The sequence below is a fragment of the Sardina pilchardus genome, chromosome 12 (genome assembly GCF_963854185.1).
Source record: "Sardina pilchardus chromosome 12, fSarPil1.1, whole genome shotgun sequence".
Taxonomy (NCBI): Eukaryota; Metazoa; Chordata; class Actinopteri; order Clupeiformes; family Clupeidae; genus Sardina; species Sardina pilchardus.
In genome coordinates, this window is record NC_085005.1 from 9,841,296 (window position 1) to 9,854,214 (window position 12,919).

The following is a 12,919-nucleotide window of genomic DNA, read 5'->3' on the forward strand; positions in this document are numbered from 1 at the left end:
TAATCGGTGAAGTGTCCCTTTAAGAGACGGGTAATGGGTAAAAGTCAAGAGGCAACTCCTGAGGCACAGAGAAGGTGACAAGACAGGGACGGAAATTTCAGAGCTCTGGAGAGGGCCCCCTGAGAGACCCAGATCGCTGGCCCGGCGCAGACCCTAGCCTGGCAACGGCCCAAAGCACGGGCTACGTCTTAGTGAGAGCTCGGAAAAAAAACCAAGAACCAACACATCCTGATCCTATTAGCGTCCGCCGCAAACAGCCTGAGCAGCGCGACGTTTGCCAAGTTGTCTGTTAAGTAAGTCGGACAAACTCATAACCAATAACAACAACAATTAAAAAAAAAAAAAAACGAAAGAAAATAAGAAAAACAATGACACCATTGTGACACCAACCAGTGACACCATTCACTAGTGACAACAAAACAATGTCATGGGTTTGTTGTGCCCAGGGTCTCGAGACAGCCGAGTTTACAATTAAAGGAAATCACTATGAATCAGAGTAAGTCAAATACCCATAGCAGTGCAAGACCCAGGTTTGATCCCTATGGTGAGCGTTCGCTGCTTCAACAAACGCGATTGTTAGCTACAGAATTCCCTTAGAAACAAAAAAAGAACCCAACACAGCAACACAAGAACAGGCCTTGAATCTGAAGAATGACTGGATTCATCAACAATCTGGCATGGATTAACTGAAGCCGTGCAGCCACAGCACACAGGAACCACCAGACCAAGAGGAAGCAAGTGGAGGCTAGCACGACAATGACTCCAATGGATTTCAATGCTTGATATTTACAGGCCTTTCACAATGATCTATTATAAGTGCACCAAAAACAATTGGCCCCTGGTTACTTAAAAAAGGGACATTAGACAAACAAGGTCCACCTGCTCAACCCCAACTGCCACAGCTGTATCAAATAACATACAGTTGGCTGTGCAGCATGAGGTCTCTGTAGAGAACTTCAAATTGACCTTAAATGGTGAAAAGAATTACAACTTCAAAACCCAAAACTCCTTCGAGTAATGTTAATAGTAGTGAAGACAGAAAAGACTTGCCAGGTGTATGAGACGATATAGCTGCAAAACCCTAAAACCGTAAAAGTGAAGCAATGTTAGGATACCTTGTACAAACCTAAGCCTTGTACAAACAAAGCCTAATGACAGTGGTAGGACATGAAAATAATGACACACAATCCTGTTTTTCAGACTAAATGAATCCTAGGCGGAGTACAATTGCCCCACGGGCGTGGAGTACAAGTCATTAAGTGACAGGAAGACGCCTGAAGTGAATGGAGGGTGGAGAAGACTTTCGCGGCTAATCTCAGCTAAAGTCCTGGCTTGCTGCACTGTCTTGACATCAATCAGATCTGAGAATGGAAAGTGGCAACTTCTGGCAAGGGTTAGGGATCGGTTGGGCAACACAACCCCAGAGACCTGTTCTGCTACGCTAATGTCCACAAAGGTCCTTGCACAACAGTATAATGTAGGCTCGGGGCAAACAGAGCTCGCAAATGGAAGCATTTAGCTCCCAATGTTGCGGTGAAAAGCGTTTCGCTCCAAGTGCTAGGCTCTCCGCTGGCATCAAGAAGCCACAGAAGTCCATGTGGGTCAGGGTGCACTCCATGTGGGTCAGTATACAGTGTGTGTGTGTGTGTGTGTGTGTGTGTGTCTGGCCTCAATCATTGTGTCAGATTTACCTAGGGAATTAAGGAGTAAAACACGTCACTGAGGTCTCTGGCGTTCAGGTCCTCAGCCGTCCTGAGCCTGTGTTACACAATGACTTCTCATGGGAGGGTTTAGGAGGACACCCACAATGGGGCATAGGTTTACACAACCACAACTTCCTTTCATTTCAAAATTAAATGTCCCATAATTGTGTGATAAAAGTACAAACAATTGCAGAACCAACTGCAATGAAAATCTCTCTCCCCTCTCTCTCTCTCTCTCTCTCTCTCTCTCTGTGGAGATTCTCAAGAAGTTCTCTCCCTCTCTCTTTCCCTCTCTCTCTCTCTCTCTGTGGAGATTCTCCAGAAGTTCTCTCTCCCTCTCTCTTTGTCTGTCTCTCTCTCTCTCACTCTCTCTCAGGATGTAACTACGGGTTGATCCCAGCCACAAAACTGTCATATCAGAGCCTGCGCCAAAAGATTAGATAGAGTTACTGGGTGGGAAGACTTGCACTCAACCTGCGCAACCTCACTACTCTATGTGCACACACACCCACACACATGCTCTCTCTGTCTGAAGTGACAGGACTCACACCGACTCAAACTCAGATCTTGAACTTCATCATAAACTGCAGAGGCTCGCTGTTGCCAAGCCTGGGGTGAACCCCATAAAAGCATTTTCACGGATTTGTGTGCAGAAAAGCCTGCAAATTATGAGCTCGCCAAAAGCCGTTGGTGATGAACGACCCCGCGAGCCATAAATGTTGCTTTTCAAAACGTGCGAAGAGGCATCTCTCTGGCTGGGAACACTCCACCATCCGTCACCTCAAACTACTCACACAGGGCAGCAGTTTTAGTTTTAGTGAATCAGCTCTCCGTTGCATGCCAAGCTCAAAACCCCTTGGACTCTCTCCCTCTCACTCACTCACTTGTGCGTGCACACACACACACACACACACACACACACACACACACACACACACACACACACACACACACACACACACACACACACACACACACACGCACGCACGCACGCACGCACGCACGCACGCACGCACGCACGCACGCACGCACACACACACACACACACATGGGGATGTAGAGGGAACACAAAGAGGCCATTGTTTGAGCCTCTTTCTTGAGCAAAGCCGTTCAAGGGGGTGCAAACCCATTTCGGTGGTGCCTTTCTTACTCTGTCAGCGGCGTCTTGTTTGGATTTCTAGCCACTCCGGGTAACTAACGATGAGAGGCCTTCACAGCTTCGCACCACCACAGCTGAAACAGCACAACTCCCCCAGTGTACCGCCTTCTCTCCACTTCTGGGCTCTTAGCACCAACATACCAACTAACGTGTGTGAGACTATTAACTGCGACTATTAGCCCTAGACAGGAGTATCCCTAAAGGTATGCCAAATAGAAAACGTTCTACTAACAAGTTCTATGAAAGACGAAAAGATATCTGCACACTGTCTTGTATGCTCCCAGTTTAATGGCAGGTTAAAACGTCTTTTAAGACCACTTAGGTCTTTGTCAGGTATATGAAGTTCTATCAACTAATAGGAAGTCTGCTGATGTTAAAAACTAAAAAGGAAAATAAATAAACAGTCTTTATTTACAGTACATAGCACCTTTGGTGCATTGTTGCAATACCTGGTGCTTCACAAAACACGCCATTGTATTGGGAAGTTCTAGGAATCAACAAGTGGGAAGTGAGCAGGTTCTATAAAGACTTCCCTATGATTTGATGGTGTGGCTCTGAATCAGTGACACGTGAAGGTTTCCAGAAGTCCAGTGAATGAGCGAGATAAGATAAAAATGTGAGCCGGTGAAATGCATTGACACTCCCTTGTGCTCCGAAGAGACCATGAGGCAGACTAGAGATGTCATTCTGACACAAGACAAAGCAGTGTTATGTTGCGCTACCTGCATCTGGGCGTGTGTCTGACAAAACATATTGCAGAACCAACTGCAACGAAAATCTCTCTCCTTCTCTTTCTCTCTCTCTCTCTCTCTGTGGAGATTCTCCAGAAGTTCTCTCTCTCTGTCTCTCTCTCTCTGTGGAGATTCTCCAGAAGTTATCTCTCTCTGTCTCTCTCTCTCTGTGGAGATTCTCTAGAAGTTCTCTCTCTCTCTCTCTCTGTCTGTCTGTCTCTCTCTCCCACTCTCTCTCTCTCACCCTCTCTCAGGATGTAACTACAAGACAAAGCTGTGTTATGTTGTGCTACCTGCATCAGGGCGTGTCTGACAAACCTGCCCTGAGAGCCCTGCGGTGTCGCATCTGATGACCCCTGACAAAGCCAGCTTCACATTCTGATCACTCCTGCGCAAATAGGATGGGAGTGTACAGTACATTCTCAGAAATTCTACCACCAGCGAATGAACAAAATGCAAACGTGTGCATTTGCATAACTAGTGCAGAGCCCGTAGATGTGGCATTTGTTTCGTATAACATGCCATTAGGATGACACCCATCAAATTTGAGAGCAGTCGGATGAATGGTTCGCGAGTTATGCGTGGAACAGACAGACTGACACACAGACAGACGTTCCTTGCATTAATAGATAGATAACAATAGAAAACAGGAACAAAATCAACCAACAATGCAATGAGGAAATGTGGCATCTCCAGGCAACAACACTCATTAAAGTGTAAACAGGGTGTTGTTTTTAAGGCGTGTTGATGCCTTCCTGAGTGTTGCCAGGTGAGCAGGCGCACTGCTCTGGTGATGGGGAGCCCAAGGGACTAAGTGGTGCACAGGGATCGGTGTTGACTACGCACCAACATGATCACCAAAGTCAAACCCGGAGGGCAAGCAAAGGGCTATTACGCGCTTTCCCGACAACGCTGGGAAACCATATAAAAGCTATACAGACTAAATCGGTTTGCTAAACCAATGCTCCAGAAGGCCATCATTATGGTGGGTGATATAGACCAAAAAATAAAAAAAATAAAAAAAGATTTAGCGTCTCATGATTAAAAGCGCTCGTCCCTGTTTGTTTACCAAAAGCACAAACTGGAAAGAGCATCAGTCTGTGAGGTTGACTCATGATTCAACGTCATATAAAGCCATGAAAGTCCCGTCTGTGGTACCGCAACTCAATTTTATGTGCAAGTTGGGTTCCATGCTCAATCCCAACATTTAAGACCAAAGCTTCTCAGCTTATTGCCTTATGACTTTTACTAGACTGTTCCTGGAAATAAGAGAAATAGGGCCCGATTCAAATTGCTCTCTTACAGTGTGTGTACACACAACACTATAATCCTCCATTGTAAGACTTGATACAGCCACACACAAATGTGTTCTATACCACAGTGCAAATAGACTTACTGACCCTAAAATCACTGGATGTTTTTTCCTCTACAATCGTTCTGCTACTTTTAGCACTTTAAGACTTCTAGAAAATGTAAAGTGTGTTACAGACAAAATGTGTTATTACTATTTTAATTATTATTATTATTACTGCTCTTATTATCATTAGGTTTCTCTGTAGTGAACCTGATGAAGGCTGTGGTTTAACTTGAAGCTTTGAGCGCCTGTGTCTGCAGTACAGTCTCCTCCAAGGGATATCATTCACTACAGTGACCCTCCACCTATCCTTCTCTGGTGTGTGTGTGTGTGTGTGTGTGTGTGTGTGTGTGTGTGTGTGTGTGTGTGTGTGTGTGTGTGTGGTGTGTGTGTGTGTTGCGTGTGTGTGTGTGTGTGTGTGTGTGTGTGTGTGTGTGTGTGTGTGTGTGTGTGTGTGTGTGTGTGTGTGTTGCAGCCTGTGCTGTTCTTTTGTTCTTTCAAACGCTTTCTTAATATCAGCAGCAGCATAGCCCACAAAGGCTGTAGTGCTTCACAACTTTTAAAAAAAGACTGTTAAACAGTAACAAATGTCCTGCATACCAGTAGTACAATATGTCTGGTCCTGTCCTCGACACTTTTCAGAACATAAATCATGCGCCGGGTCACAGGAAAGTCTGTGATCTTCTTTACACCTCGGTGCACTGGTCACATGACAAGGTGATCCTCTGTGCAGGTTTCTGGAAAAGACCGGTGGTGACTGCAACACGCAGCTCCTACCCCTGTCTCATGCTTCTTGACTTTATTGCTGAGAGACACAAAAGCATGGTCCTCGTCTAATCGCGCCAACTCCGCATAAACGGGTGCGCATACACGACAGCAAATGTGACCTGCAAACGTGCATGTCTCTTGTGCGTTTTTTTGGGGGGGGCGAGGGGGGTGTCCCCCCCTCCCGCTTTCCAGAACCTTCTACCAATCAGCAGAGGGGAGCACTGGACCACAGCCCCCACTGTGCCAGATTCAGTGGAGAATGTTGCAGAGGCACATGCCCCTGGGTCTAAGGCTCGACAAAACAGCGTTTTACCGTCTCTCTCTCTCTCTCTTTAACGCTTATCCGCACTCACATTACACCAAACACAGCAGGCCGAGCCAACTGTTTTGAATCTGTGTCACATACACATACACGTGGAGAACATTCAAATGCTTTGTGCGAATCCGCTGCAATCCAAAAATGGAACAAAAAATACAGGAAACTAACAATTCCAATCTAGGCAAACAAGACATTGCTGGATTGGTTAATGCAGACCAGGTCGGACAGTAAGACCTGTAGCTATTTGCCAATAGCACTAATACGCGGCAGACACCTGCATGAAACAACCTTGTAGTATAAAAGATACTTTTGATATTCCTTTGTGTGTGTGTGTGTGTGTGTGTGTGTGTGTGTGTGTGTGTGTGTGTGTGTGTGTGTGTGTTGGTGAGTGAGTAAGTGAGTCTGGCGTGTGTGTTTGTGTGTGTGTGTGTGTATGTGTGTATAGTGTGTGTGTGTGTGTGTTTACTTTCCACTAAGGTCTATTTGACGTCCTGACAAGAATGACACTTACAACCTGGATGGCCCTCTTTTCACTGTGCAGCATGTGCTGTAGAGAGCCCAGACCCCTTACATAACACCGACAGACTCCATCACAAGGGCCCTGATGCCTGTGAGTGAGATAAAGGCTATGGGGAGCGCTGACTGTGAAGAGGCACACATTTCTCTGATAGCTAGGCTCCTGCCTGGCCTGCATAAGAGCTTTCCACTTCTGCATGATCCAATGCATCCTCGTGACTTTTATTTGGTCAGCCACTATAAGTGTGACACAGACATGGACACGGCTGTGGTATGACGTGGTCACAACAACTTCTGTACTATGTCTGAGCCACATGACGGCTAAATAAACACAACACAACAACACGCGGGTGAACAGGTAAACAGGCCAATCTTCGATACCTTAAAATAACAAGGAAAATGCAGGCCTCTATCTTGATGTTGAGACAATGCCAAAACAAACAAACACACCTACATACCAGTCCAATTATTAACTCTCCCTGTGATTATAACACGCAAGAGAAAGAACCAGGAACACCCCGCCAATGTGGCTCGATTAAAACCAGAAACACAAACAGCATTTTATCTGTGGATCTCCAGTCACGGCTCTGTGCTGACACGTGGCTCACTTGGTAGACTGGCCGCGCAGGTCCGATAACTCAAGTAATAAAACTCACACAAAGGAGCTGGATGATATTTGACTTAAAAAAACTTTTTTGTTTTGGCTATGTGAACTTACCGCTATCTCCCTGCAAGCAGACATCGATATTCCAGTGCCTTCAATTTGTTTCAGTGCATACTCCTTTTCGTCATTCCTGCAAATAAAAAAAGTGAATGTGTCAATGCATCCGTCATTGACAAATCAGAGTAGCTGGGTCAATCCAGGCATCGTCTGATAATTACAGTAGTCCCTTCATTTATACATAAAATGCTACAAAGATAGACAACAAACGTTGCATTTAAACAGTTGAATATAACATGACCACGATGCCCATATGGAACCATAAATCACAAAAAACACTGGCGGCCCATTTTGAGATGTTAGTGCTGTGCTACTGCACTCTTTAACACTACTTTTGGTGTCATCCATAGAACTCTGTTTGCTGAAGTTCCTTTACAGCAGTGGTCCCCACACTTTTTTTGATTTTGGGCACACAGACTGTTGAAGTACTGCTTGACAGGACAGACAAGACAGACACAGTAGTCTAGTGTTTGAGGCCGCCTCTATAAAGCACAGACGCTGTTTGATTGTGGCTAGGCCTATATGGCAGTAACCGTAAATAGCTTAGTGTTGTGAACAAGACCGGTCTACCTGAGTTGAATATTAAATCCATTACATTTAATCGTAGGCTTTGCAGAGAGAGATGTCTACGTGTTGCTATCTGTACTGCTTATTTGCTGCACATGTGGTGGCCTCCCTCTCTGAGCTAGCCAGCCCGTCTCAGTGGCAGTGCAAACACTAGTAGCCTCCTGTACAAACTGATTGGCCTCGTCCAGAAGAGCCCGCCGCTGAACTCCCAACATACAAGCACCGTGGCAGCTCCACCAGATGAGCCAAGAGCCCCGCCTGTGCCGCCAAGGGTTGGCATTAGTAGGATACAGAATGTTGAAACTCATTCCTGTAATAATGAGAGTTATTACACATACACGATAATGTCTAGCATGTGTAATAACTCTCATTATTACAGGAATGAGTTATTATGTTGTGATGCAAAAGTTGTTGCAAAAATACACTTTAAGAAGAGTTTGTTTTTGAGTGATGTGTGTGCTTGTAAGAGATGCTAAGATATTTTGTAAAGTATTTTTGGTCTTTGTTGTGAGTTTTGACAAAGTTTCAGAAACGTGTGCAATAGCAATTAGGAAAATATTTTATACTCATAAAGTCAAGTCGATCTCAAGTAAATTAATCTACGGATGTTCAAGTACTCTTTTTGCAGGAATGGGCTTCTTGATAGGAGCAATGTGGACTGAAAGAAGAGAGAGGGGCCAAGGCCAGCTGCTGGATGTCTGAGCTCTCGAACACATGTCCATAGGTTATAATAAAAATGAATAAGTTGTAACGTCTTTGGGTTTTGCTGTCATTTGTGATGTTTTCTGTCGAGTGAGTATTCCCAGAATGCCCATGGGCGTAGATGTAGTTGTTTAGGCTATTATTAATGGTGATTGTATATTCCATCGTGTATCCCTTGTCAAATGTGTTGATGTAAAGTGTTGCTTTTATCTATGCCTCCTGTAGGCTACTGATTCTAATGAACCGTACTACTTATTTGCTGCACAGTGGCCTCCATTCCTGAGCCAGTCAGCCTCTGTCTCAGTGGCAGTGAAAGATCTAGTAGCCTTGTGTATACATTTGTTGAACTCCCCAACACACAAGCACCAGGGCAGGCCAACGCGGCATCAGGACAAACAGCTCCGTCGAAGCAAGCCCACGTAGGCCTTTGTGAAGGCTTCAGGCTTGAGAGGGGGGGGGGCTTTGATTTTGGGCACACAGACTGTTGAAGTACTGCTTGACAGGACAGACAAGACAGACACAGTAGTCTAGTGTTTGAGGCCGCTTCTATAAGGCGTGTCTTGATTATGGCTGTGTAAACACTAAGAGATACGCACTCAAAACAAAAAAGAACAGAAAAAAACTCCAAAGGGACCACTTGTCCTCAGATATAGGGTTACTCTGTATTTTCTCTAGCCTTGCAAATGCCTAACTAAAACGAACTGGACAGAGAGTGGTGTGAGATCACAAAATACCCAGCACTGCCCCGCAGGTCAGACAGACCAGCTCTTCACTTCAACATGAACCATCAGACCTGAACAGACAACAAGACAAAAGAGAAACAGGAACAAGAAGTCGCTTAACTTGTTGCTTGCCCACCTCCCCTCTCTTCCTTACTCTCCCTCTCCCATACTCTCTCTCTTCCTTTCTTCCGTTCTTTCACTATAACCCTCCCCCATCCCTTTCAGGGCACATCCAGCTTCTTTTAGTGATATGTCTTGCATAATACACTGCTCAAAACATTTTAGGGGGAACACTTGGGCCTACAGTTTTTCACAAACGCTACAGAACATCTTTCGAAACCTTCCACTCTTTTCTCCATGCTCAAACTACATTCACAGAACACCTGATGCTTCTTACGAAATATAACAATCACCTCAAAGCTTTTACTTGTGCTTAGAACCAAACAATGCTAAGAGTACTGAAGCACTAATCCAATGTGTGATTGAAATGTTCAGGAACAGGACAGGAACCGTAGGGACTGTATACAACTCTGGAGCTGTAGAGGCAAACAAAACAGCTTGCTGACCATAACAGACTAGACTACCTCTACCTTAGCAAGCAGAACACACACACACACACACACACACAAACACACATGCTCACACACTGTGGTGGGAAAGACTCTAGTCTAGACCATATGGAACTTTAGGGACTGTATACAACTCTGAAGCTGTAGTAGAGGCTAACAAAACATCTTGCTGACCTTAACTAACTGGCCTACAGTACACTCCCTCTACTTCAGCAAGCAGACTAGACTCCCTCTACTTTAATCAGCCGGGCAAAGCTGAATCTAAGACACAGGCCTATTCAGAGTGACTAGTTTCCTCCATTAATTCTTGCAGGGGCCCACAGAGTCTCCAGACATTGACCCTAGCCCATCTCATGGAGGGGGGACACTACAGTCAACCTCCTACTCTGTGCACAAGGCCATGGTTTTCAGAGACCCATGTATGAGCTAGTAGATCTAGATCAAGATTAAGTGCAAAACTTTGAAGTTAATCCCCCCCAAAATAACATGTACCACCAACAACAACAACAACAACTGAGGCAACCGTGTAATATCTATGGAGCTAAGATCTCATTGTGGTAGTTACAATGGATCTATTTATACACACAGAGGTTGACACTACAGCACTTTTTGTCCTTGCAATTACTATATTATGCAGGAAATGCTCTCCTCACAAAACAATGTTTAATCACTCGCCCCTTAATCAGATTATTCTCTCGTGCAAACAAAAGGCCTCGGATTTCGCAGTGTTTGTAGAAAGCATCATGATGAGGAGGAGGATAATATATTTGTATACAAATGTGGGAAGAGGCAAATGTGACATTAGGCCTACATAGTCACTCTTCCGCAATCAATGAAACCTGTGGCTGTTTTACTGATGACCTGCTAAATTACCTAAATTACAGAAAGAAAAATAAAGCAAAGATCTCTGTGTGTCTGCCAACAAATTTGTGTTTGATTTCTGACATGTTTTCATCTCGTATATCTTATAAAGACATCTATTATGGCCAAGAATAAGATAATATGAAGAACACTCAAAACTGAGTAACTTCAGCCGTGCCTCCTTAGCCCCACAGCCCGGAGTGCTCTGACAACAGGCATTGCAGGTGTTTAAGCCAACTAAAACCCACAAATAAAACTCAAATGAGTTATATTCTTGCTTATGGCTGGAAAACAGAAACAAAATAATGCTCCAGCCCAAATTACAGTTTGGTCAGTAACTCTCTGAGGGCTAAAAATGAGAAGGTCTACTAAAAGAGATATTCTTCCTATGCCAGCTGATGATCAAAACACGGTGAACAGAAATGATTGTATTAAGAGTGAGATAACTGTACCAGAAGATCATACTGACAGGTGAGTAAAGTTAATCAATTCCTGCTCCTGCATTATAACCAATATATAACCAATCTGCACAACCAGTATAACCAATGTGTTATTAAGAGTGAGCTTAGTCATAGTTGGCTTTGCATGCTTTATAAAGAGGTGAAGTAGCAGTGAAATGTGCTGTTTATTGTACATCTTCAGATCTGTGGTTCATAACAACTTGTTCTGCACCTACAGAACCTTATACAATGTTTTAGTCCTACATGAAATGACTAACCAGGATACCATACTATCTCAAGTTTATCCAGTCTATCTTTTAATATGCTGTTGTAAGCCTGTGAGGAGAAGGCAGCCCCACATATAAAGCCAGTTATGGGAAACAGCATACAGGTATGATCATAGACATACAATCGACATAAAATATTAATATGCAAACAATAGGTAGTTCATAAGAAAAAACTAATCATAGGTCATGTTTTCGTTGTGGTGTTGCAGAATATAAATTAGATAAGAAAACATTGTTTTCCAAAGCCTACCTTGGGAAACATAATTTTCCAGTGACAGAAAATTAATAGATTAGGTTACTCCATGTAATGCCCTGGCCTGTTTGATGTGGTATTTTGGGAGCAATGACTGTGCAGGAGTTCAAGGCTGCAATAGCTTGCTGGAGTGAATACCCACAGGTTTGAGGTCTCACAACTTCTATGCCACGCTTGCCACTAACCCTGTCTAATACTAGCCAGGCTGCATGCATGCTGCTGATTCAATGGGATTTATTTTAGTTCAGCTATCACACATTAATCTCCCAAGACCTTGCCAAGCTGATAACTAGCCTAATATGTCCACCACAACATCAAGCTCACGTTCACTGCCCAGTCAGGGCATACACGTTGCTTACTTGTTTATGTTGCCTAGATATCTAATTACTTAGCATAGGCCTATGTCGTTATCTAGAGAAAACAAAGTTATTTAAGATAATGACAAGCCAGTCGAGATCTCGTCAGGAAGGGGTCTGAAGTAAATATAAACGAATGACATCTTAAGGTTTCCATAGATTTAGTTAGTCAAGTTCAATCACTGACTTAAGTTGCATACCTATCGGGATTTCAACCACATGACAAAAGAATGTTTTTTACAATTTGCTACACAAGTCGTTCATCTGAACATGTTGTGCTTCACTGTTAGCTTTGTTGTCGGCAACTGCTTACCTATAGTGCTGCATTTAAGCATCCTGACCCTACAGCGTCTGACAAAAAATAAACATCACAGTGTTGTTTGGGGGAGGACCGATGAGAGAGTGAGTGAGCGAGTGCGTAGCCTACATGAAAACAAAAACAGCCATGGGAAGCCAACAGGCCAATTCAAACAACTCCTTGCTCGATCTGCTAGGATATTACAAACGAAATGTTTGCGAAAATGTAATGAAATTCAAATAAGGAGTAAGATATTCTATCTCTCTTACCCGTCTTTGCGTTTAGCTTTATAAACGTGCCCGTAGGTGCCTCGACCCACTTTGCAACCTTCATATTCGAACAGATCTTCCACCTTCTCTCGATCGGCCGCGAGCTTTGTTTTGAAGTCGTAATCCATTTTAACCCATAAATATATCTTAATTTACAATAAAATAAAATATTAATTATTACATGCATTAATTAAATAATCTGATCGTTTTATTCCCCCACCATTTCCTTGTTTGGGATTTTGGTCTGCTCCGCTTAATGTTCACTGGCTCGTTGACGTTTTTTATTGGCACGCATGGGTGTCTGGGAAAGAGAGTTTTTAACAA

At 43.9% G+C, this 12,919-nt stretch overlaps 1 protein-coding gene across 1 annotated transcript in view; it reads right to left on the reverse strand.

Moving 5' to 3' along the window:
* The window catches only part of cdk19 (cyclin dependent kinase 19), a 48,723-nt gene extending 36,000 nt beyond the window's left edge, over positions 1–12,723 (reverse strand). The window contains exons 1-2 of the mRNA XM_062550110.1: positions 12,596–12,723; positions 7,269–7,344 (exon numbers count right to left, since the gene is read on the reverse strand). Coding sequence (XP_062406094.1) covers positions 7,269–7,344; positions 12,596–12,723 — 204 coding nt within the window. The remainder of the gene's footprint in view (positions 1–7,268; positions 7,345–12,595) is intronic.
* Positions 12,724–12,919: the final 196 nt, after the last annotated feature.